Raw genomic sequence first — 27,615 nt, 5'->3', positions numbered from 1 at the left:
CCCCCGCCCCCCAAAATCTTCTCTCTCATCCCACATTTGAAAAATCACCAAAAATCACCATACTTACAATTGCCTTCCAGGGACATCTAAGAAGCTCACATATAACTGATGTTTGTGCTGACTTTGCATTATTTTTCTTACCTTTCCTTTAAAACAGATCCTTCTCTTAATTTTTCCTTTCCCACTCAATATTTCAAACATCTGCTTTTAATTTTTTATGGTTCCATAAGCAGTAATTAATGTGCAATGCAAACACAGAATTATTCTACGTTTGAAGAGGGAAGAATAAATCAGGTTATACTGATGTGTAGGTGACAACTTCATTAAGAATTTACAAGATTCTTCTTTTTGTGGATAGGTGATAGATGGGATTATTGTAGGCAGATAAACATTTACCAGGAATATTCCAAACACAGATATGCAAAAACATTTGGTCTTTTCTCAATATGTAAAACTGAAAATTACAATTAGTCAAGTCTGTGTAAATTTAATTTAAAAATCATTGGCAAAATAACTATTATCGATGGTGGTTTTTGAAGATTCAAATTATTAGAATCTTCAAAAACATCTAGCTTAGGAAAGATGTTATTTAGAGAGGGCTTAAAAGGGAATTAGCCAGTTTCCAATATTTGGAAGATAAATAAGGAACTAAATTGTATTTATTTTACTCATTTGAAATAAGTTAAATACTCACTTCTGCTTTTAATAAAGCCAAAGGTTTTCATTTGCCCTTGCTGATACAGAATTAGAAAGACAAGTGACTGAAGAGTTGAGAAATCAGAGAATGAATTGGCAACAAACATGAGGGGAAAAAAAGCAGACAGACCAAACCAGCAGATTTATTAATATTACAATATTCTAGTATAGAATAAGAATATTAGAAAAATCTGTACAATAAAGGCAGTTGGACAAATAAAACCTGTCCCATCAGCTACCCAGCTCTTGTTTTGATCACAAAATGATGACTATGATGGACATGAAGCACTGAGGTAAAGAAAAGGCTGATGCAGGAAAAGCTGTGTAAACCCCTGAAACTGCTGCAGAAAAAGGTAGCTGTCTGAAAGCTGATGCTATGCACCTGATAGACATGAAGGGCCAAGCACTAAGGATCAGAGAAGGAAGATGCTCCTGGGATCACCTTTCAGTGAAGTAATTTCATCAAGGCCTACCAAGCGTAATTTTGATATACCTGAAATACTGTTTGAGTCAAATACCAAACAATATTCTTTAAAATAATATTGGGGAGGTGGTGTCGTGGTTTAATAGTAGTAAATATTTAGTGACAAGGAACAATATTTGGAGGGGAAAACAAGTTATGTATATATGCATATCAGAAAATGTCCTCAGTCCTGGAACGTCTTAGTCTGGAATGGACATCTGGAAGTCATCTCATCCATCTTGTCAAAGCAGAGCCAGGCTTGAGAAGTTTGTTCCTCATTATGACATCATCATGTTTTTCTATATACATCTTTATCTCAGTTCTAACACTGTCACCTGGGAAAACACAATGTCATTGTGGAAGTTTCCCAGTTCTCATTTTGAAATTCTTTGGAAGACAGGTCACTATTTTTATCCTCAGAAAAAAAAAGGAAGATTTGAATTTGAGAAACACATTATTAAATTTGCTTGACAAATAGGATATATAACAACTTATCCATAAATAGATATATCTAAACAAGAATTGTGATTCATTATTTGTAGTTGAAATATTCATGTCAGTTACTATTAAATAAAATCTGTACTCTTAGGCTAAATTTGGACTGAATGAAGAAAATTTTTCTGAACACTTGAAGTTTTCATTTTTCATTCAAAATAGATGGTGTCAAATCTTGACTTTACTAGCTATACCAAACTGCTACAGATCAAGTTATAAATGCTTAATTTATGTAATTGGGGTGCCAAACATCCTATCTAACACAAAATGTATAAGTGCTAAGAACTTACATCTCCTGTTATCAGACATTATCAAACTGAATGAAAAGTCAATGACATTAACGCAATCCTTCCACTTTCCCTAAACATACCTAATGTTGGTGCATGTTAGATAAAGTATTTAATTGCATGTTGCTCACTAATGTTTAAGAAAATAATGAAGACATTTTGGTATACTAAAAAACCATTAATTTTTATGTATGCATTGTACTTTTATATCTTACTTTCCAAAGTTCTAAGAAATGTCCCTCTTGGATCTTACTATAGGTGCTTTTAAAAAAGTAATTGAACATTTTGGAAGGCTTGATATTGTGGTTAATAATGCTGGAGTGAACAATGAGAAGGACTGGGAAAGCACTATACAAATTAACTTGGTAAGCATTATCTCTTTTGTCCTGTCTATATTTCAGTATTTAATGTTGGAATACAGTTAACAGCCTGTGGCTTGTACAGATTTTGCCAGATGACAGAACTTTAATTATTGGATTGGTAAGTACAGCTATTGAAACAATCACCACATAACTGAGTGTGTGATGGGTCCCTGAAATTGTCTATCCAAGACATACAGCACTGTGTAGAGGTGCTCAGATTATCTATCACCAGACAACATTCCTTTCCTAGAAAATCTAATTATTTCCACTACAGGTGTAAGAATTGACTGCCCAAGGTAGTAGAGCTGTATCTACAGTAGGCCAGCCTATTTATATGAATGTTTTAGAACTTTTTAGTTACTTGTGAGGCTCAGCTGGCCTGCATTTGAGTTGCCATTTGTTGATGCTACAAGTAAATTTGTTCAGCCAAGACCTCCACACTTTCCTCACTACACATGGGAGCATAAAAATCTGAGTTTTAATATAGGCCACTGCACCATCATCACTGGTAGGAGCACACTACTTAAGGACACTTAGTCCCTAAAATCCAGTACATTCAACAAACCTGTAAAATTAATTTTCAAACAAACTGTTGCCACTTATTTGATATTATCTGGTATCTCATCAGATGAAACCACAATATCTGTTTCTCAACTGAAAAGTTTTTAATTTCAAGTACACTTGTAGGACATCAACGCTCCAAGGAATGACCTTTATAGCATTAATAGAATTTCTAGGTTAATGAAATTCAGCTTGTAATCTACCATCTGTGAAGTCCTAATTCAATGGTCAAATCACCCTATGATCTTACTTACTGCAAAGGAAGTAGTAAAAGGAAGCTTTGAAGAGTAAAATGTAGAGTTTTGTCATTTGAAACTTGTTGTGCAGCAAGAAAGCTCTGAATATGAAAATTAGGTGTGTTTTTGTCAAAAATTTTAAGGACAAAGACACCCATCTTTGAATCCTAATGCCTCCAAAAAAAGAAACGAACAAAATAACTCCAGGACAAATAACACAAGCTGTATATGAGAAAAGTTACAGAAAAATTAATGTGAAAATTGGTATATGAAAAAAAAAATTGTTTCGTAATTCTTTGTCTTGATTTTTTTATATCTATTCCTTACGTATTGTCACGATTTAAGAACATCTATTGCTTTCTCTTTATTTAATTTCTAAAATGTTCCAAAAAGTTAAACATTAGGAAACTTTATATTGTGAAGTAACAGTAGTTTGTCATCCTCAGCAATAGGAAACATCTGTTATCTCTTAGTACAGATCCATTGAATGTAAAAGAAGACTGCATTTTAGATGACTTATTTATCTTTACTTTTTTGCCTGGTTTTAACACAAGATATAAGTTAATGTAGGCAGCCATCCACCTGTCAAATTTGCAAGCACAGATAATTAGTCATCACTGGAAATACTGAAGTGCATGTGAGTGATATGTTTGACTGTGATGCTTGCTGTCAAGGTAAATATCCTCACTTAGAGTGATAATTTTTCAATGTCAAGAGCTTCAAACAAAAGATGTTGAGTACCTCCTCATACTACATTGCAGAAGACACCAAGTTGGGTGGGGGTTTGATCTGCTGAGGGGCCAGAAGGCTCTGAAGATCTGAACAGGCTGGATTGATGGGCCAAGGCCAATTGTCTGAGCTGCAATAAGGTGAAGTGCTGAGTCCTGCACTTTGGTCACAACAACACCACGCATCGCTGCAGGCTTGGGGCAGAGTGGCTGAAAAGGTGCCCATTGGGAAATGACCCGGGGGTGCAGGTCAACAGCAGCTGAACATGAGCCAGCAACGCGCAGGTGGTCAGGAAGACCAGTGGCATCCTGGCCTGTATCAGCAATGGTGTGGCCAGTGGGACCAGGGCAGGGATTGTCTCTCTGTGCTCAGCACTGGTGAGACTGCACCTGAAATCCCATGTTCAGTTTTGGGCCCCTCACTGCAAGAAAGGCATTGAGGTGCTGGAGCGTGCCCAGAAAAGGGCAACAAAGTAGTGAAGGGTCTTCTAAGGAGCAGCTGAGAAAGATGGGGTTGTTTAACCTTGAGAAAAGGAGGCTCAGAGGAGCCTTATCACCCTCTACAATCATCTGAATGGAGGTTGTAATGAGGAGGGGGACAGCCTCCTCTTCCAGGTAAGAAGTGATAGGACTAGAGAAAATGGTCAGAAGTGCTGGGGGAGGTTTAGATGGGATATGAGGAGAGATTTAATCACCAAAAGGGTTATCAAGCACTGGAACAGGCTGCCCAGTGAAGTGGCTGACTCACCATCCCTGGAGGTATTTAAAAGGCCTAAAAGTGGTGCTTGGGGTTATGGTTTAGTGGTGGATTTGGCAGTGCTGGGCTAAGAGTTGTGTTTGATGATTTTAAAGGTCTTTTCCAATCTAAACAATTCCATTATTCTATTTTTCTTTTTTCTCATTATAAGTAATTGAGCAGAAGCAGACCATAAGTGGTCTCAAGTAGCAGAAAATTTGAAATCCAAGTCTTAGAAACCTACATGCTTAACTATCATGTTAGTCCCCTATTTTTTTTTTTCTAAGGGAATATTATGTAGTCCATACATTATTATATATGTAAATTCACCATAAATGTCCTAATGACCTAATACACAGTTGAATGTTGAAAATTTTCATAAATATATGGTGGTGACTGAGAGAAGATGTAAAATGATCAGAGTAGAAGTACAGTTATGTGGGTTAAATCAAAGCCGCTCTAAGATCCAAATATCTCCATTCACCCATTGATTTGATTATTCTTTCCCTTTCTAACACTGAGTCAACTAACTAGCTTATCTCCATAAGCACTTCTATCTAGTTACCGTAATTTCTGTAAAACAAGATATAACACTTTGTACTTCTTTTTGGTTTTTTTAATTATTACCAAAAAAAAAAAAAAAATCTGGTGCATGGAATATCTTCTATGGGTTGGTTCTATAAAATGTTTTTCTTTCTTGTAGAAAGGAGCAAAATATATATGAAATACATTCTTTTAAAATGTCTAGATTTCCATCTTGTAGGATACTTTAAATATTCTTTGTTTTGTTCCTAAGAACAGAAATAGCTGCTATAGCCACACAGTGTGACACACATTATGCATATATTTTTTTATTTCAAAAGGGAAAAACAAAATCTACATGCCAGTCGTTGTCTTAGTGATTTAATTTATATATTGGTATAACAAATATTCCCTGCCCCAGTTTAAAGTACAAAGTACAAAAGTGGAGCAGTACAGAGCAAGATAAATCAGAACAAACACATCTGGGGTGTGTTCTTTATGGCTAAAACAGTTCACGGAACCGGTTGGTCTTCGGAACATTTTTATAGGAGTGTAAGGGAGTTTTCTGATAGTACTGCTTGAGAAGGCATGAAGAAGAAAGGTTCAAAAAGTGGGACTTAATTTGGAAGGAAAATGGAGTAAAATGCAATTCCTACCGGGTCCGTTACAGTTTCCTGAGAGCAAGAAAAGACAACTTGGTAAAGCCGGGGAGGGGGTGTAGGAGGGAGTACTGACTACTAAAATGATATTTCTATTGCAGTGCTTTCCACCATTTTGCTACATTTTGTGCTAAACCTCCGTATTTTCATTACTTTATTAATACATCTATTTTTTTAAAGTATTCCAGCAATGCCATCTATTCCTCACCTCAAAACTCCAAATCTCATGGTGTTTATTGATTGATATCATGGTGTTTACTTGATCGGTATCAGCTTGATCATCAGAGGATTCAACAAGTGATACTCATACAAGGGTACACTCTTGTTATTATGGCACATAAAAAAATGAACTTGGCAACCATACAGGAATTCCATTTTAAAGAGCTATTACTAGTGTAGTTTCAGCCGTCTGTCACACACGCATATTTGTGCAGAGAGTAGCATAAGAGTGTGTGACACATAAATTCTTATTAAGGGCCCTACCTACAATCCTCCATCATGACAGTGTTTATTGCATTCATAAAAATTTTTACCTAAGGGGTCCAGAAACTCTATAATCTGACTTTTTTTATTCTTCAAATCCCTAAAACAAAAAAAGGCCCCATGTCTTTATGAGCCTTGAACATGTATGTTGTTTAAACACAACTGGGTGTTACAAGAAGCTTCAATAATTTTATCTTATGTTGATGTGGCTTTCTGGAACCACTGTAATTAAAGTGGCCACTATAATTACAGTGTCTTTTGTCATTACAAATGCACTTAGCACACTTGATACTAAAGACAATCCCCCCAAATTACCCACAGGGTCTCTTTTTATGCTCATGTCAGAGGTTTCTGAAAACTGACATAGGTTGCAGTATACAGTTAAATGTAGCAGTACTGGTATCACCCATGCTTACATTTTAAATATTACCTGAATCAAAAGTTTAGAAGTACTTTATGTGGCATTTTGACCACCTTTCAGTTTTATTATGACAAAAAATTCATTTTGTATATATATTTAAACCAATTCCCCAAATCAAATTATGAAAAAATTTGAAAGTAAACTCACAACCATCTCCTGTTTATGTGATAATGTTGCAGTTTTAACACATTCTGGCAATACTTTAAATTTCAGGCCAGAACCTGGGCACATCAAAACATCCCAATCATATGGGATTCAATTATTTAAGCGTTGTCCAGAAGTAAGTAGAATTCAAACGCACACATAAAGTTTCTTCAGGTCTTATTCTTCATTACTTGGCAAAATGTAGAAATATGCAACAATTCCAAATTTTTACATTTTTCACGAGTTTGCACAATTTATTTCCATAAGTGACAGAAGTAAAAAATTTCCATGAATTTAGAAAAGTCCTTTACTAAAACGAAGTCTACCAACATCATGGTTTGTCCCTGCAAAATACTTAAATTGGAACTACAGAGAAGATAATGCACCACTGTATATTTATGTGTGACTCCTTTCAATATGGCTCATGGTTCCAGAAACTAGCATACCTTACAAAATCATTGTTTGCTTATCAGTAAGGGCCTATTTCTCAGAAGGCCAATTAATGTTTCAGCAGAAGACAGAAAGGTAACCAAGCAAACATCAGAAGTAATGTAATCTGGACACATAGCTGGATTCAGCAGCTGGAAATAACCACTAGGTCCTACAACAGAGACAAAGGCAAGCACCATTTCTCAGTGCCAGCAACAGAGAAACAAACCAAAACAAGCAGTGCTATCTGTAGCAGATGAAATGGCATAGGTAACTGGTTTACTGACAACCAGTGGCTACCTCAGTGGTTTACTTGCCTATTCTTCAGCATAATTTGATGTCAGAAGACTGAGTGTCTAAGGGGAGATGTGGCCAAAAAAATGAGAAGTGACACTTCCCTTGAAATTACTAGCACAAGGATCAATACTCTAAGTACATAAAGAAGCCTCTAGGTATAATTATTTTTGCTGTTTATATTGCACTAGGAAGGACACAGTTACTTATCTTAATAGCACAATAAGTCAATGAATTTTTTAGCTTATGGTTTAAATGTATGCTTACAGTAACCAGTGTTGAAGTATAATGAAAAGCAAAGGTTTCAAACTAAGAACATAATACCAGCTATCAAAATGGAATACTATGCCAATGTCTTTCAGGAATGTAGAGATGTATTGAATGGGGGGAGGGAAGTGAAGGAATCTGCACCATAAAAAACTGAAGCATAGTGTTTCATTCCCACCTTGTAAAAGAGCTATTGATTTGTAGCAAATTATCTAATCCTGCATTATATTCCTTTCTCCTTTCTGCCTCTTCCTTTCTAGACTTCTTGTTTTCCACAGTTTGAGTTGGAAATTCATACTCAAGAGCTTAAAATTTAATTTCTTATAACAATCAAACTAACCTATACATAGGAATGCCAAGGAACTTGCATGCTTGCTCCAACTTGTCTACATCCTAGAAAATCTACATTAAAAAAAATTAGTCCAAACTTCCTGTCCAACAGCAAAATGCTAAAATTTTCCATGGATGTCACAAGCAGCACTTTAGTTTCAGAATTTTGAAGTTCATCTTACACAGTACTTTTAAATGTTTCCTTATAGATAGTCATTGATTTACAACATCACTCTATGAAAGGTAAATGATCTTGGGTCACATTCCAGCTGTGTGCTAACCTGCTTTATGAAACCACAAGTTGGTGGCTCTTGCATTTTTGTTCAGTACCCCTAGCACTGAACTATCTTATTTCAGGAACCTGCATAAAGTGTTAGGACTGATTACTATTTTGTTTTCTCAAAGGAATTAATATTACCATTTCACCTTGATATCAATATAGTGCTCATCTTCAGCACTGAAGATGCTGATGTATTTTCTCAGCATGAAGTACCAGATGTATCTGACAAGTGGTGGCAAGCAAAACCTTATTAAATAGGTGTGAGAAACTATGTCAGTTGGAACAGCTGCCCTGAAACACGATGATAAAAAGCACCATGTACTTAGTTACTTTCAAAGCAAGTGTCACTTGAAAATGATGATGATTAATGATGTCCTGGGCACCATCACCAAAAAACCACTTTTTTTTTAATAGATAAATCTAAAATTAAACACAAAGTATGAAAACTGACAGATATAATGTTTGAATACAAGAACATTGTACACATTGGCTGACATTGGTACCTAAAGGTGGAAAAAATTAATTAGTACCCTACTGAAGACTTTGAGCCTAATTAGAATCAGAGTTTCTATATATGATTTTTTTTTTTAGAATGATAGAATAAAAGCTATACAGACAAAGGACACGTAGAAATGTGAAGAATCAAAGATTTTGTAAGTTTTAGTTCTGATTTTGACAGTGGCCACTAAATTGCTATTTAAGAAATCATTAAATAAGTTACTGATTACTGATACGTTATTCTCAAAAGCAACTGCAAATATTTTGAGTATTTGCACAATTATTTTGCAATGTTTACCATGATGTCAGATACCATATTGGGTTCATTACTGTGTGATACTTCAGCATGTCTAATCTCCTCTAATTTAAATCTGTAGTTTATGTAATTAATGCTAGGACATATTCCCACACTAACCACTATAACTTTATCTAAAATAATCCTGAATTTTCTGCCCACAGTTGAAGAGTAAAATTGCCTCTCTTGAGAGCACACTCATACCTCCAGTGCGCTTTAATTGCCTACCCTCATTATGTGCTGTAGTAAAACACTGTATTTTGGTAAGAAAATAAACAGCAGTGTTGCTGAGGTATCATATGATTGTCAACATCCAGAAGAACAGTTATTTAGATTATTTTCTGACTTCAAGGATACTAGTTTTCCATAGCCAGGATAAAAACAAAACAAAACAAAAACAAAAAAACCCACAAAAACAAACAAACAAACAAAAAAAAAGAGGTAAGAGTCAGCTGCACCAATTTTTGATTTACTTGTGCTTAGTTACAAAGCTGACTACTTTGATACTCTTTGCTCTTGATATATTTATGAAAAACATCCCTTGAGCTAAATGCAGTTGTAAACAATGGAATCATAAAAAATTCTGTTTCAAAATGCTTTCCTGTACAAAGTCTCCCAGGATATTTTCATCTTAAGCTGAGTCAGACAATTTTTTTTTTATTAGTTAATTTTAAATTTAATTTTCTCAGAATTTTTATTTAATAGATAATCTATAAATTATTGTTAGTTAAGAACGTGGAATTAAATTATTAGTCTTAAAAGTACTACTGGTGAACTGCACAACCTTAAAATACTTTTAGTTTCTTCTGGTGAACTGCACAACCTTAAAATACTTTTAGTTTCTTTCATTTAATTGAAAGGAAATGGCAGACATTTTCATCATAACCTAAAACCAAAAAACTGGTCTCAGAAAACACATAAATTTTGAGAGGACTGGGGAGAGGTGGATTCTTTCAAGAGAATGGGAAATCCAATAGAAGAAAAGTGCCATCTGGTGAGAGTGCAGGCAAGTTCTTCTCACTCTGAGTATTTGGTTCAGAGTTTACCTACAGAATAATTCTGTATTTTATCAGCCCAAACATCATAAATAGCCATTTGACCCAAGATCAGCCACATTCAGTGAGGTTTTTGCAAGGATCACAGGTAAGGATTACAAGGCTATAGCAGGTGTAAGGGGCAATATCCAGATGAAAGTCTGCATTTAACTTGAAGACCACCTCTCACAATGCCTTTATGTAAAGGACAACATGTCTCCAGCCACTTGAAGAAGTACCAAGTTAATGGATTCCAGAGGGAGAAAAAGAACAATACAGTAATTTTGATTGGACAGCCAAGCTACCCACTTTTTTCTTGGTTTATAATTGTGGTTTGGCCAAGGACTCATCTAGCTCTATTATCTCTGAATTAGAAGGAATTGAAAAGCCTTCAAGGAGCCCCAAGCTACTTCCTTCTTCAACTGATTTATTTTCTCTAATCATCCTAAGTGGAATTCTCCTTTTCTGCTCAGCAGGCTGAGCCACAGCTCCAGGGCATGACAGGACCTGCACCTGCTCTCCAAAGACATCATTAACCCCTTTCTTCCTCAAATATCTTCTGTACAGCCTCTCATAAATATATATATATATATATATATATATATATATTAGAAAACACACTCCACTCTTAAGTCCAAATCTAATTTTGGTTGAGGTGCCTGTAAGTTTATGTACAGAATAAGTAGATCTTATAGCAACACTACTGTACATTAATAATCTTGGTTTAAATAAATTGAACTTACATGTGGCAATCAACACTAAACAGCACTAGATCAACCTTTATAAGGACTCTGCTGCTTTCCAGGACATGCAAGAGAAATCTGATTTAGTTTGGTATGCATCAAGATACTGAAGACAATTCTTTGGAAAGTTTCTGTTAAAGCATTTAATCAACAGGATCCTTTTTAAATTAATCAAAATAATTCTTTAAAAATGATAGGTTAAACAAGATTTTCCAGGAAAAAAAAAATTCTTTAAGAAAAATTTTAAATATTATTTCAGAATTTTGAAATATTCATATTTTGTAGACTTTTACACTATTCCAGGAAATAGATATTCTGAAAATATATTATTATAAAAATATCTCATTAAGTGCTGAAACTATAGAAAATGAGAAAAGCTGATTCATTCTCAAGGTTCCAAAGCAGTCTTGGTAATGAAGTCTCAGGTTGTTGTATCTCTGTCAATAGGCAGCCTCATGTTAATTGAAAAATGAACTAGTGATATTAATAAAGTAGGACATGCACTCTTCCAAATCTGATTCCTATTAAAACCAAAACAGCATGAAGGATAACTGAAAATTAATTAGAAGTACTACTTTATATTTTATAACATTAATGTCTAAAAATATCAGCTAATGAAAATGAAATATAATACCCATCTCGAGATTATTCCAGTTTTGCTTTGGGAATTTAGATAGTGACAGAATAATAGTTAACATTCTGATTTTAAAAGCTTTTATCTTTTTTTCCCCCCAGTTTCTCTAGTCACTGTCCATTAGGTTTTAGGCAAATACAGATTCTTCACTGTGTTTTTTTTAATGGGAAATTTCTGTCTCCATTATTCTGCAGACCTTCTCTGCTCAGAAATATTGAAATAATCATGCATACTTCACTTTTTGGACATCTTAGTTTATTTGGGTCAATAAATAGCACTAAAGAGTCATAAAGTTCAAATGAAGTTCTCATTTAAAAGCTGAAATAATATTTCCAAAATAGTAAAAGTGTGTCTCAGTGTATTTGGCCATTTTAAGTAGAAATTGTAAAGTAAATATGAAATTCTTGCAGAGAGATAAAAAAAAAAAAAATTGGTAAATAGTTATGGAACTCATCACTAACGCAGTAAATGTTGAGAAATTTACATTTCTCTAAAGTTATCTTCCACCACCATTTCTTTTTCTTACTCTTCATTTCACTCTCATGTAAAGTGACTTTTTGGAAGAAACTCTCTCATGATTCCCCAGCAGGCTGGTAACCCAAGGCTTGGTGTGTCTTCAGACATCTCACTTTAAAAGTCTGAAGCTCAGTGAGAGAAATCTCAGCAGAATTTCTGGCTGCAGTAGGGTTCAAAAACAGATGTTAAGGAATCAAGATGATACATACAGGTCTCAGAAAATTGTTTTTCCTTGAAGTTCTGTCTTTAAAAAAAAATAAATGTTTGTAAAAGTCACAGCTAATATTACGCTAATAACATCTCACATCTCTTAGAATGCCTTCTTTACCTTCTCTGTATTTGCCTGTGTGGGCTAATGTTCATTTGAGAGGAATGGTAAAACTCCTGTAACTTTAGTCAGAAAATAATACACATTTTTTAATATCTTGGGACCAGAATTATGTCATGGTACTTAATCCTAAGAAGTGTGAATTTCTTTTGACTTGAGCCTAATGCAGTATTAAGTGTTAACGTTATCTTCAGATACAGTCAGTACATTTTTTATAATATAGAACAGGTTATCTCAACAAAAACAATGGGATTTAGATCAATTCACCTGCCACTTATATTTTTATATAAGGTGTTTCATCTGTAAAATATTTACTTACTCTTTTTTTTTTTCCATTTCCTTCATAGCTCTTATTTCACATTTCAATCTTTTAGTTTGTTTATTTATCTCTTATTGAGAGAAATAAGTAAACTGCTATTACTTCTATCTATTGCAATTGTGCTTCTGAAGTTATTGAGTTGCAATACTGTGGAGTGTCTCTGTGCTTAACAACTTCAAAGTATAAATAAGATCACTGGTAAAGTAATACAGGTTCTAAGCACCACTATGAAAGTTTTAAGTTTGTAGAAGCACAATAGATAGTTTGAATAACATCAATAATTCAATAAAATATTTTGAATAGTTTCAAATAATCCTTTGAGTATCTTCAATAATTCCTTCCTCTCTACACCAGACATCTGTGATCAGAGGAACCTACCTTGGCCTGGAATACATGAGAAAAGGAAATGGAGGTGATGGAGGAGTAATCATTAATATCTCATCCTTGGCAGGTGAGAAAATTTTCTGCATAAACAATTTCTGCTGGGTTTTCTTGTTAAGTAAATGAACCATACTGATCAATCTATCTTTTTTTTTCTTGTTATGGCCCTTTCCTGTTTAGAAATATTTTGCACTGGTTTTCATCATAGCAATAGAAGGAATATCAAACAACCACAAATTTAATTTGCTTTTTTGAACAAAATTCAATAGAAAAAAATCAGTAATTTTCCTAACCTATCAATGTTGCATTTAAAATCTTGAGCCTGGTGTAAATTCCTCCATTCAACTCCAGAGGAACACAAATGTAGGAACCTCTGAGGCTAGACTGTACCTAGTTTATTAACAAAGATTTTCACACACCCACTCTGTGTTCCAAGTCCTTTCTGCTGTGATCTACCTGTACTTGAGGAGCCATAAAATTAACACTCATATTTCACCAAGCTTAAGCAAGCATTTTCTTTGCTCACTACTTATCTATTCTATAACTGCATTTCAATTTATTGGTATAAAAATAGAATTCTATGGATCCTACATCAGTTGGGGGTAATAGAATTCATTATTTCCTGTAGATATACTCAGTGTTTCAGTAGCTGGGCTCCCAGCAAAAAAGCAAAGCGAAGGGGAAACTGTACATGGAGAATGAAGTAACCTGACAACCCTCCTCAAAAATTTTGTGGGGTAGTATTTGCATTCTCTCTTTCTTGTTTGGAGAAGTTGTTCTAGCTGTTCTCTCTTTCTACTGTCAGACTGCCTGTGAAAAATAGTACATATGCTACCTGACACTCAGTTTGTCAGAGGGTTTTTTTGTGTCTGCAGATTACCAAATCCTACTCATTTCATTCCAGGATATTCCTATGTGTTTTACCAATGAAAAACCAGTTAAGATAACACCAGCTATAGTTAACTGATTGTGCAGAGGTGTGGATGTTCTGAGTAGTTTAAGTTCTCCTGTAAACCTTGGCTTTTGTGATAAAATGTCCAGTTCACCCTACTGACATAATGCATATGGATCTTGAGGATCTGACTTAATGCATGCACATATGTCCAAAGAGTGAGGGGGTCTTATTAAAAGACTCCATGTACCTTTAAGTCAGCATTTGTCATGCTGCCTGACACATTGCCTACTGACACCAGTAAGTTTATCTCTATAGGCTGAAATGGACATTGTATTGGGTCCAAATTAACTTGAAGGAAACTGCTGTTGCAGTGCAAGAGGTCATCAACACAAGTAAAATATTAAACATGTTCACAGAGACACCGATGCCCAAGGCACTCCTTAAGAAAGGGTAGGGCTAGCAAGTGGTTTGATTCCTTTTCTAACTGGTCTCAAATGAACACAAAATTATTTTGTTTTTAAGATCTAAAAGCTTGGCTGTTCTGTTTGTTAAGACAAACAGTTTCTTTGCTTTGTTTGGTTTTACATGGTTTGTGTTTAACAATAGTTTCCAAGGTCATAAGGAAAAACACATTTTAAAAGCTAACATATACTAATTTCTTATTGCTTATTTACTTACTACTGTTTGTGCTTTGTGATTGTAATTCTCCTTTCCAGTCTGAAGGTCTAAGTCCTGAAGTTTATTCCATATATGAAAGACAAACTTCCATTGGTTTGCTTAACATCCCCCTCAAGTGTTTTCTCAGAGCTAGCTTCTGTTGATCATTAAACTTCTGAGTGCTTTTGATCCTCACTGTCCAAGTTCTCTGGAAGATACAGACAGCAAACCTTCCTATGTCTTTTTCAGCAACAAGAAGAACTGTACATAGTGCTTATGTAAAATTCAATAGTACTTCCTTTGCACATTAATTAGCTACATTAATATTAATCAGTACATCACCATGGGAATTTTGCCATTGATTTGGACAAGGGACAGAATCAAGCCTTACAGTATATTACATTTCCAAACATCCATGGTAGTACGGAAATTATTTCTGTGAAGTGGATGCTTAAAAGGGTTAATTTGGCTGGATCACAGCCAAAGCGCCAAAGCCTGTCTATCCTCTAATGAGTCTTCCTTTCTTTAGTCTTGACCCAGACAGGACTTAAAAGAGGGAGAGAAATATGTGATCACATGCAGCAGGCACTCAACTATGTCTCAAAGCTACAAAATTTAATTTTGATTTGTGCATTCCTATCAAGAAGAAGAAATTCTGTGAAACTGAGATAATGAGAAGTGGTTTACTTCAAATTTGGCTCCATAAAAAACAATTTCAATGTTTGCAGGTTTTTGCATTGGAATAGACTTAATTTTCAAATTCAAATAATAAAATGTTCTAAAATTTCTTCCATAGTAAGCTACACATGGTACCTTTAATTGCATTTAATTGAATAGTTAAAAGCAACAGAGGAAGCAGAAAAAAACCTAAATTTAACTCAAGAGGCTATTTAAATTATTAAACTTAACATGTTTTTTTTACCTTGTAGTGGTTGGTAGCTGTACCCTTTTTGCAAAGAGTAAAAGGGCAAAAGGAATGCAAGTATGGCACACACTTTTGCTTTATGACTTTCGTATTTTGAAGAAGGTTTTCTGCGAAAATGAATTTGTATCTGTCTATTTTAGCAGACAAAAAAAAAGTCAGAGGTTTTACAGAGGGCTTAAAAAATGTTATAATTTTTTAGTGTAGCATCATGCTACTTTTTTGAGAGGCTGTTCAATGTGTAGTGAATCTGGATACCTTTCTGCTGCACAGCCATATTGATTTGATTGCACTCAACTTCAAACATTCTGATTCCTCTAACAGCTAGATTGTCTTCCTTTTATTGAAAGCTTCAGCCACGAGAAATACTTAAAGTACCTGTCACAGCAAACAAGCTTTTTTAGGACCAGATCGTGTATGTATTACAAGAACAAAACTAAGCATGTGGTTACTTCATCACGCAAGGACTCTGTCACAGGGATACAGGGGACCAGAAGTGTCAATGGCTGTACAACTGAGGCCTTCACTTCAGCATCATGACAGAGCTTCTGGTCCCTCCCCTTTGTGAAAAGCAAAATGCACAGCAGAATCTGCCAGAATGAGGTTAACAAGAATTAGAAGCTATTCCCTTCAGACTTCACTATCAAAAAAAAAAAAAAAAAAACCATAGAAATGGCACAGCTTAGAATTTTTTGCTAGGATTTCTGTTGCACCTTTGTTTTGGCACTCCGGAAAGCTAAAATGATATCATGGGGGCTTGCAGAGAGAAAACCAGAAAGGAGAAAGTGCCTCTTAAATCTGAAAAGGCTAATAAATCTTATTCAAAGAAAGGAACTTACTCAAATCTCTGAGGGCAACATGTTCAGTGGGAGAGCATAACTGGGGAAAAATGCTTAATTCTGTTTTTATCAAAGTTCTTTCATTTCATCGAAGTGGAATGAAAGGAAATACTGGTTTCAGCAAAGCCTACTGATACAATTCACACTTGTTAATAGAATTCTCTACCTCCAGTATTAATTTCTCAGGATGTGGTTTTTGAAACTATTAACCATGATTAAGGAGTTCTGCTGAGGCACCTGACACCATATCTTCAATGGCAGAGTGCTCTGCTCACCAACAGAGAGTAGAGTATAAACAAGGGCAAGAACTGTCTCTCTCAGTCTGCCAGGAACTGAGAAAAGTAGAACAGAGCAGTTAACATTGGAGCACAGGATTATTGTTGGTCTGCTTGAACTGGTTTTGGTAAACCAAAGAGCATTTTGAGTCATCACAATGTAATTTCCAATTCACCATGCAGCAACATATATAGAGAAAAACCTAGCCATAGCATCACCCCCCTCTTCCCTGTCTAACAGAGATTAAAACACAAATGTATCACTTTCCAGAAGTACACTGACCCATCACCTTCCATTTGAACACCCTCCTCTTCTTCTCCCCATTATTTTGTGCATAATGGTCTCTAGTCTGTTTCACTGTCGTTCTGCTTTTCAGAAGATAATTAAATATTCATGGCAGCAGCAAATAGAATCCAGATTTTCTAACAAATGGATGCCCTAACTAATATGTTAGGAACTCATCTCTGCTCACTGGTTGAATAAATACGTGGGCAGAGCAGACTCAGTGTGACACAGTGGCTCGTCATAAAGTACTTTAGGAGAGTCCCTGGGACACGCCACCAGCAGAGGCCCAGCTCTTCCTAGGGCGGGGAAGCGGCTCAGAGCTGGAAAGCCCTCACTGGGGTTCTGAGTACTGAACTCAGGAACAGAAGTGACACGGGACTGTTACTGTTTTATGTGAGGAGTTCTAGGACTAGTCTTAGATGCTTTATCCAAAAGTGAGATGATTTTTTCTTGGTTCTCTACTTCAGCAAAGATGAAATTTCAATTAAGAAAGAATTGGTTTTCCTAAAAAAAAAAAAATAAAACACTACTTGTTCCTCTCTTCCTGCCTAGTTATTACTGCTGTCTTTGGCATTTAAGTACGTCTTTGAACCTTATTCTGCTTCATTATTGAGCAGTGCCCTTCCTTTGTTTATTTCTTGACTTTGTTTCTCTTCCCTCTCAAGTAAAAGGTAATTTTTCTTACTGTGTTTAAAAAATAAAAATAGAATTACTTCTAAATTCTTCCTCTGTGTTTCCCTGTAGACTTTCTCTGTTTTATTTCTGTTAACCACAGCCTGATTAGAATTTCCTTTATTTGAAGCATGTAAAAGTACTTGAGAGTTTGGGTTTTTTAAAAATAGTATTGTATTATTTCTAATGTACCAATATTCCAGTGCTTCCAATAATCTGAAGAATGGTGATCACAAAAAGTCCACAAACAGAGGAATATTAAGCATTTGTTGTGATCACAACCCACAAGAGACAGTACAAGAGCCATTTCATAAACTGAGTTCTTAAGCAGAAGCATAACACATTAATCCAAGCTAAGCAAATAAATACAATTTTAAAAGAACAACCAGACAATAGGTTAAGTTCTTCATTTCCCAGTATTGAACGGGATCATCAAGGCAGTGTTTAAATCAAGATAAAACCTTGAAGCTGTCAGGTTGGTAATTAGAGCTTTGGGCTGTCTTATAAAGTTATTTCCGTCAGACAAAATAGATCCCAGTGCAAAGAGCCCATGCAAGTCTGGCATATATAATTTTTCTGGCAAATCCATCCTTAGAGCTAGATAGTGAATTCTACATCTCCACTGAGGTAAGTCATACCCCTTCTTGAAAGTATCACCTTAAGATCTGAAGTATGAAAGATTTAAAAAAAATATGAGTTATTAATCTGGATTATTTCCATTAGAATCAAACATTAAGGCATTAAAATTACTATCCCATTTTATAATAGCACATTCAGGAAAACATTTTATCCTCTAGCTTTCAGACAGGTTGAAGTTTGCTATTCATAAGGGCCTGATTTTCAGGTGGAACTACAGCATCTATTTGGTCCAGTTCAGCTTTCATTCTATATTAGAAACTGTTGGCATAATTGGCAGAAATGAGTATGTGCTCATGGTCTGTCATTTCGTTTTGACCAGCTTTTTGCCATCAACTCAGTTTTACCAGCATTAAGTTCTTAGTTTTCTTCCAAAACCTCTGTTCTCTCTTCTTTCTCTACAACAAATAAAAATGTTGTGCTCTCCCACTTGGACCATAAAGGTTTACAGTGTTATCAGGAAATTTTTTTTTGCTTCTCCTATTCCCACACTTCCTCCCTGAACACACTGTAAATGATTGCAGGTATCCAGTTCACACATTAGATATCAAAGCCTACCTAAAAGACATTACTCCTCAGTATACTTTAAATACTTTACTGATTCATAGATGCCTCAAAAATCCCATTCTTGAGTGTTTTCTTCCAGATTTGTCCTCTATTTTAAGTCATACTTCATAGATACAACTTTTCCTTTTAAAAGTTATGCTTTTTTATTACTCTTCTTTTGCCCACACATTTTAATTTGTCCGTTTATTTCTTAACCAATCCCAGATTACAGAATATAATTTACAAATGCCTACTAATCCATTTTGTTGCATCTCTGACACGAGTTTTTTACAATGTAGACCTATACGCGTGTTTAAGGTAATCATAAGATAGGAATATGCCACATCTTCATTCAGCTGCCTTTTTATTTTAAAGGACTCATGCCTGCTGCATTCCAGCCTGTGTACTGTGCTACAAAGCACGGTGTCATTGGATTCACACGGTCCATAGCAGTAAGTATGCAGTTTCCAAAAGGGTGTCAGCAGCTCCTTGGGAACACACTTAGGTTTTTCATGTTCCTCCTCTATAGCCACACAACTGGAATTAATTTTCTGAAAGAAAACAAAGTGTGTGAAGCGGTGGGAGTTCCCTCCTTTCACAAAGGGAATCCGAAGATGGAATAAGTACAGCATCTGTGTGTTTATGACCCATTTGAGGTTTGGAGAGCATAGAAGAAAGATGTTGCAGAGTAATTTAAGAGTAATTTAAGTGAGAGGAGTCCAAAAGCAAAATTCTAATCCAAGTTTTAAAAATACTTTTTCAGAACCCTGTCCCAGTCATTTAAAATTTTGGTTTCCTTATTTCTAAGTCATGTCAATGACTTTTTTATGATAAATAGGCACTGAAGTATAAAAGAGTTACTTGAACACATCATTATTCATTCTTACTGACTGTTAATACTCTGAAAAGAAAAAATAATGCATTCAGGATGGGGCATGTAAGATGACCATATTATAAATTTCAGCCATCTAACTCCAAAACTTTCTAGTTAAATTTAACAAGCAATGTAATAAACTTGGAGGGAGAAAATACAATTACACTTTAATAGATTAATGTTAAAGATAATCTGCTTACATAAGATTTCCAGACTGATTTCCAGAATTAAACACCTGAAATTACACTGTCAATATAATTACATCAATTACACTCTATCCATATTTTATGCCCCCATCCCCACACAAATAGCTCCTTTTTCAGATTAACATAAATAGAATAGTGTGGATAAGTGTAGCATATATCACATTAAACACATCAATAACATGTAACCTAGTTTTCCATTTTTTGTTTTCTCATTAGAAAAATAAATGTCACCATGTAAGCCCAAAAGTAAATTAGAGGAAATGCTGTCTTTAAGGAACACGAGAATGCCAAGGAAAAAAGAATAATAAACATAGTGAACTATTTACCAGGAAAGGCACTACAGCCTGGTGTTGGGCAGGTCTGATACCTTACGTCTAGGGCTTCAGTTTCTTGTCTCCCCAGACCAAAAGGGCAGGCTACCATGCCATGGAAATGACATGTGACTTAGATAATATCTGAAAGGAGTCAATTAAATGTTAAAATAAAGAGAATACAGTGTTTAACAGTTACGGTTATTCTTGAATACATTGTGTGTAGTTCATTAGTTCTGTGCTTCTTCTAAGAAAGTTCATCCACCTCATCCAGTTCATCCAGTTCATTTGACTCATACCTGGATGTTGATCAAACTTCTTTGCTACATGCATTTGGTAGAACCACAAACAAGGGGTCCTACCTCTCCCAGAACAACTTGTGCTTCTTTCTTGCATCATGTTCCTGAGCTATTTCCTGAAAAAAAATCAGTTCACAGGGACTTTCCAGTGGAGATGCTCACTGATAGATTAATAACTTGGCAGGAACAACAGAGCAAGTAGAAAGGTTTAGCATTACAGTTGTAGGGATTGAGAACATATTGTATTTCTGTTGATGTGAGGAAGGTATCTTAATACAGTATCTTAAAGATTATTTTATTTATTTCAGAGTTTTCTTTTAATAAAAAAAAAGCTTCTATAAAATCGGAAGCATACATTTGGGAGAACCTTTCTTGTTTTTTGTTTAGAAGAGTTGTGTCATCACTCCAGAACACTGTCAATGACATGCTAAAGAGCACTAAGAACAACAAGTATTAGGAAAAAAAAAAAAAACCAGCTTCATGGAAAGAGTTCTGATTTCTTGTAGAATTATTCTCCTAACAAAAGAAATGTGGGGTTGTTTCCCAGTAATCTAGTATGATCACTAGAGAAAATGTGCTTCAAACTTAGTTGTTAAAACAATCAGTAGTAACAAAATATCCTTACTTAGCAAGGCTGAACAGTACTTTGTGGTAAATCTCATTCTTTGAAAATCTGCTTGCACAATACTGTCTTAAAATATTGATGACAAATGCCTACCCCTTTCTGTTTTCTAGTTAGCTGCTAACATGGACAACTACGGTGTGAGACTGAACACAATTTGTCCAGGATTTGTCAACACACCAATTCTTCAGTCAATAGATAAAGAAGAGAATATGGGACAATACTATTCATACAAGGATGAAATAAAAAATATGATGCAGTTCTATGGCGTGATGGAGTAAGTCAAGTCAGATATAATGCGAGTTTTGCACTTTGTTCATGAAGAACAGGGACACACTTTCAGCAAAATTAAACAAAAGGGAAATACTGCCTCAGATAAAAGACTATCAAATGCATTATCTGTATAGAAAGAAAAAATGGCAGATATCTATTTTAAGAACACCACCTGCACATTGATATATCCCTTTATGCATTCCCATTTCCCAGCAAAGTCCAAATCAAATTAGCAAGTTAAATATAGTTCTTTTAGTTTTTAATAGACTTTGGTGTTCCCTCATGAATTTGTTTAATCAAACTTGTTGTGAGGTACTGTGAGATATAATTTGTACAGAATTTTCACAAAATTGTCAAGTGAACCAAGATAGAAATCAGACCATGAACTGACAAAGCTGGATTAAAAGCACAATAGCAGCCACAATGGATCAGATCAAAGAGTTACCTGGCCCATTGCAGTCTTGCCAACAAAGGCCAAAAGCAGACAGCTTGGACAGACTGTGAGAACATGGCAAGCATAGTGATATTTTTTAACACTTAGCTTCTTACAATTAGCTTCCAAGATGCTTCTGCACAAAGGAAATTGTATGACTGTGTTGTTTCACCTATATTTTTCTTTATGTAAAATATTTTGCACCTATTGACCCCAGCAAACTGCATGTGAAATTATCCTTTATGCTAATTTGTATATCAGCTCTGCTACAGAAGCAGGGTAAATCAACAGCAAAGAGCTGCAGAGGATTGTGTAAGGATTACTTCTGTCCATTTTCCTGACAGAGAAAACTTTGATAGGAAGCCCAGTGGCAGATGGATGTCCACGGGCATTTATCAGAAACTAGAGCAAACAAATGATGATTTGTAAAGTAGCCACTTTAGATGTATGTCCTTATTGAGGAGAATACATATCTCTCCTGAAACACTTATACCACCTCTGCTTTTCCTCAAAATAAATTTGTTCAAATGTCTTTCTTTTAAATTTTCAGATATATAAATTTACATTTAGTTTCTTGTCCTTTTTATGTGTTCTATTATATCATAACTCTGAAATAACTTTTTTTTTTCAGCCCATCAATAATAGCTGAGGGATTGATAACAATAATTGAAGATGATACTCTAAATGGAGAAGTTATGAAGATCACAGCATCCCAAGGAATTCATTTTCACCAATATGGCCAAACACCTTTTACATCATCAAAGAGATAAATAATTGTTTTGGGCTAATTACTTTTGGCTTTTCTTAAACAGAAAATTTTTTGAAAAGAGTAATTTAGGGGGAAAAAAATTAGTGTTGTTTCTAGATCAGTGACAGTGTTCAAACATTTGCATCCTGCTAACAAAGAGATAGATGAGAAAATCTGTTGTGGGAAGATGTTACCACACTATTCTGATTCTGTAAGCAATAGTAACAGTATTTATTTAGTACAATAAACATACTGCTCTGAAGTCTTTTTTTATTATTGTTTAGTAGTAGGGGCCACTTTTTTCATTCTGGTTGTTCTGATCTACATACTCCAAGCATAGTTTAGTTGATCTGACTTACTTTGTTATAATTCTTTTCACTGTCGTGCCTGCTTATTTACATCTTGAATGCTTCAGACCAGGAATTCAGTTCAGGAGCCTAGATCACAAATGTAGCCATAAGGAGTTAAGAATTAACTTTCTCTTATGAAATGTTAAGTATGTGCAACTTAATATGTTGTATATCATATAAGGAAGTACAGATTTTTAACTTCTTGGATTTTAGATATTTATAAAGTATTTCAGAAATATTTTTTATTTTCTTTTATATATATATATATATATATATGTGAATTTTCTGACTCTGTATATACAAAGATGAATATTTCGGCATTGATTGAAATGTCTGCTTGCCTATTAAATCTTATTTTCTAAATCTTTAATTCCTTGCCTACATTGAGTAAAATCTCAATTCAATCCTGAATAATCTGTTTTTTATCATGTTTTATACACTTGTCTTTTGGTTTCACGGTACAATTCTCAGATATAGCATGTCATATAGTAGTAATGAAAATAAAAATTGAGCTTCCTACCTCCTGAGCAGTACTGGACCTTCTGAATGCAGGGTAATCCTCAACTGTTATGCTAAAAATCTTCATATTACATGGGTTACATGCCTAACAAAAATAATTTTTTGCACGGTAATTTAATTAGGCTCATGGCATAAGAAGACTTAATAGCTCCTGGGAATGCTGGAAAGTTAATACTTACCCTTCTTAGGAGTACTGGCTTTAATTCCACTGATTTTTGTTACTGAAAGGTGGAAGGAAACATTAGTACCTACCTTCTGTGGAAGTCAGGGAGTAATCAGTCTGTTCAGGGAGAAGAAAAGAAACAGAAACACTTACTTTGAATTATTAATCCTTCTCCCAATGCCTGCATTTTGGGTATGTTAACACTAAGTTTAAAGCCCATTTGGAAAGCGCACAGGATGCTGGTCACACCTTTAGCATCCCTGACGGCATCTGTATATGCCTCTGGATTAAAAACTACCTTCTGATTTGATAGTGCTCGTTTCTAAGTTTGTCTCATTAAAACCAGATCTCTTCCCAATACATGGCAGAATAGTGTAAAAGATGTGATGAAAACTTGAAGTCAGCATGTGTTAGTTAGGTCCTAAAGCTGATAATCATCTACCTCTGTGTGTCTCCTTGTTAGACAGGATTTCAACATAGTCTAGAAACTATGGAAATTATTATCATTATCATTAGCATTAGCATTATTATACATGCAAAACATGAAACCACCAAACTCCACACTAGGACAGTAACTCAGCAACTTCTCTTAGCAATACACTTCAAATAACGATAGGAATATTATTGATGGTACATTGCTGGCTTGATTGCTTTTGCTCATCTCTGGTCCTTGATACCCCAAAAGAAATTTCTGTTTAACAGGGTGGGTTGACTACCCCAGGGAATCAATGAAAGAATAAATAATTTAATAGTGTTAGTAATAAAAGTCTAGGAGTCCAATGTATGCTTCCTGAAGGAAGAGAACCAGAAAGAAATGTGAAGTTAATTATAGCTAATCATTTTAGTCATTGCTCAATTAACTTGTGATATTGCACTTCTGTAAAATTCTAATCTCTTAATTGGCATTATTCTAAGATTCCATTGATGTGGTATATCAATAGTCACACAAGAAAAAAATTAGATCCATAAAACATGCAATTATACTCCAGGACACCAGAAAAATCTAAGCCTATATCTGAGAAAGAATTTAAATTGTATCTTACATGTATAAGTCTTCTGAATTAATTTTGTAACTCAAAAGACAGATGTTTTCAAATCAAAGCCATACAGAAAACTTCATGAAAGGCATATACTGCACTGATTTCCATCTGATAATCTGATAAGAAAGCCTCAGAATCAAATAAACATTTAAACTAAATCTGGAACCTACTGGAAGAAATATGTACAGTGAAGCAAAATCCTTGATGCAAATCATAAGGTAAAAAATAACTATCAAAATTCTATGTTTTAATTAAAAAGTGCCCCAAAGCAATTACAGCTTTCCAGTTTCAGATAGTCTGAATTTAAAAACATCTGGGGGTTTTATCTGCACAGGAAGAACAAGTTCTACATATGTTTTGGAAGGGTTTCCTGTAAGACTTCCCCCCAAACTTTGGAAGATTTCCAGTCAGAAAGAAAGAGAGCATATGTTTGATTAAAAGAGAGAAACACCAGAGAAGCATTAGGTAGAAAGATGACTTGAAAGGGGAAAGTAAGTTTCATTTTTTGCACAAAGACTGTTTTGAAAATTCATCTTCAGTTAAAAGTCTTGACATAATTCCAAGACTTAATTTATTTTGCCCAAGAGACCATCATTTTTAAGACAACTGTTCCAGTGTTGTAGAGAAACTCAGCCAAAAGGAAAAATAAATATTTTAAATGAGATACACTAATTGCCAGGAACATAAAATAACAAGTAATATTCTAGACTGATATAATGATCATTATTTGGAATGAGCACTCAACCCCATGTGACACAAGCTTATTTTTCAGTGTGTCCTTAGAGTTTCAAGCAGGATTTTTCTTAGGGATAAAGAATAAATACTACTAATGAACTCCTTTTTTTCAGTTCTTATGATCCTACAGAAAAGCCGTCATAAGGCATTTCAGATGCTTTGTTACATGAGAGTGTTAGTTTATTTGGATTCTTTAATGCCTTAATTCAAGGCGTTTAAGAGGTATATAATCTACATAATTATGTGGATTGTTCATTGCATTCTGTAGAGTTCAGAATGACCTGGAATTAACTTGTATTATGAGTGCCATAAAATCATATGGGTACCAATTTTGTCATTGACGGGATGAACCATGGAGTTCAGGATGAACATCTCCTTCTTGTAGTTTTCTGAAATTAAGTCCAGATATTAGAGACTAGACCTTTTCCTCTTGTTTGGAACACAAGCTTTGCAAACAGTAGACTAAAAATAAATTTCAATAGAGCCAGAACCTGATTTCCACTGAAATCATGAATATGAGACTAATCTTTAAGGGAAAGCATTAGGTACCTAAAGCTATGGCTTTTGGTCAGGATGGCCTCTTCTGACAGATGACAACTTCCTTCCTCCAGTGTTGAACTGCTCTAAACTTCTGACAGGATGGTTCTCCAGCTTGAACTTCCCTTTTAGCTAAGGCTATTTGCTTTGCATCAAGAGTCGTTGACAGTTTTCATCTCCAGCTCCAGGAATCCAGATGGTGCAATGAAAGTGAAAGATAATACCATATGACTTAGATTTTTTTTTTTCCGCCTCCAGTACAAAAAGGAACAGCTTAATGTCAGGTCAAATTTAAAATTAAAACAGAAAAGGGCAGTAAACAAGCATAATGCCCTTACTCTGATGGGGACAATAAACAGGAAGAGATTAGATGAGGTAAAATAAGGTGCAAAGAGGCTAAACCTGGAATATCTTTAAAATAAGTTACTTAAACCCCACTGTTTAAGTGAAAGGCCATTACTGTGCACCATGGCCCAATTTTAAATCTGGATATTTCCTGATTTGTACAAAGACAGCGTAACACACTATTCTCTCATGGATTCAGAGGATAAAATCAGGATCTTCACAGTAAAAATTAATGAAAAAAATTTAACTATTTCAAGCAATCATTCAGCAAGGAAATATTTGAAACAGTTATATATTCAGGTCCTTTAATTTTTCACAAGCTCTGTGTTAATTCACTGCTGGTATCTGCTGGGCAAACTTTACAGAGATTATTGCTACTGCAGAGGTGGAATTAATTTCTTGTTACAAGAATTGCACTTTTTTAGCTTTCACTTTCATCAGAAGGTTCCTAGTCCTCTTCCTTTCACACAGAAGAGAGGCTGCACAGGACTGGACAATCATCTAGTGATGGGTCTGGCATCTGGTCCAGGAATTCTGAATGGCTGAAGGCTCTAGATTTAGCCTCATCAAGCAGAGATTTATGGTAGTGACATCCGAGCAGAACACAAAAGATCTACCTAATCCCTTATTTGCCACCCTGACTCTGCTAATTCTTTCTCTTCATCTTTGCATTGGATTGCCTTAAACACAAGAATTTCAGAAGTGAACTACACTCCAGCTACACCAAAAAGCTGTGCTTCTTCAGCAGCCGCCAAGAACACATTCACTTAAAACATCACTCATTTCACTGATTTCCCAGAAACTGTAAAGCCAGATTATTAGTTCACATGATTCTCCCCATCAAAGAAATGGCTCAAGGTATCTCAGCAGATTTTTTTTCTCTTTGCAATGGAATCTTTCCCTGGCAGCCACAATCTTCAGAAAGGAAAGAAAGAAGAATAAGAAATCAGGCTCTCAGTCAGACAGCTTTGAACTCGTCACTGTAGGACATGAGAATAAGCACACTTCTGCTTGCCTGCAAAAAAAAAAAAAAAAAAAAAAACACACATAGATAATTTTCAGTGCACTTTCCCACAGCTGCAAACAAAACCCACAGATGCAACGAGGAAATAAAGACATTTTTGGAATACAGGAATGTAAAACTCTTCAGAAAAAATAGTTGTATTTTAGCTCATCTAGCTATTCAAATTTTCTTAGTTTAAATTACTAACACTTCAGAATCTTGTACAGCATTTGACCTTGAACCATTATTTCAGCAATTAACACCACAAGCAGTTAACATCATACACAC

The 27,615-nt window shown here is 35.0% G+C and overlaps 1 protein-coding gene across 2 annotated transcripts in view; it reads left to right on the top strand.

Annotated features, from left to right (window-relative positions):
• HPGD (15-hydroxyprostaglandin dehydrogenase) overlaps positions 1-23,386 on the top strand; it is a 25,946-nt gene extending 2,560 nt beyond the window's left edge. Inside the window, exons 3-7 of one of the 2 annotated variants that reach the window (XM_041395855.1) lie at positions 2,200-2,306; positions 13,115-13,211; positions 19,245-19,321; positions 21,295-21,458; positions 22,519-23,386. In XM_041395855.1, the coding sequence (XP_041251789.1) occupies positions 2,200-2,306; positions 13,115-13,211; positions 19,245-19,321; positions 21,295-21,458; positions 22,519-22,657 (584 nt within the window). In that variant the 3' untranslated portion in view covers positions 22,658-23,386. Of the gene's footprint in view, positions 1-2,199; positions 2,307-13,114; positions 13,212-19,244; positions 19,322-21,294; positions 21,459-22,518 lie in introns of those variants that run through there. The other variant, XM_041395856.1, reaches the window with a different exon arrangement.
• Positions 23,387-27,615: the final 4,229 nt, after the last annotated feature.

This window comes from Onychostruthus taczanowskii, unplaced genomic scaffold, assembly GCF_017590055.1.
Source record: "Onychostruthus taczanowskii isolate IOZ18803 unplaced genomic scaffold, ASM1759005v1 scaffold12, whole genome shotgun sequence".
Taxonomy (NCBI): domain Eukaryota; kingdom Metazoa; phylum Chordata; class Aves; order Passeriformes; family Passeridae; genus Onychostruthus; species Onychostruthus taczanowskii.
The sequence above is the reverse complement of the archived record's forward strand: the minus strand, read 5'-3'. Positions and strand labels throughout refer to the sequence as shown.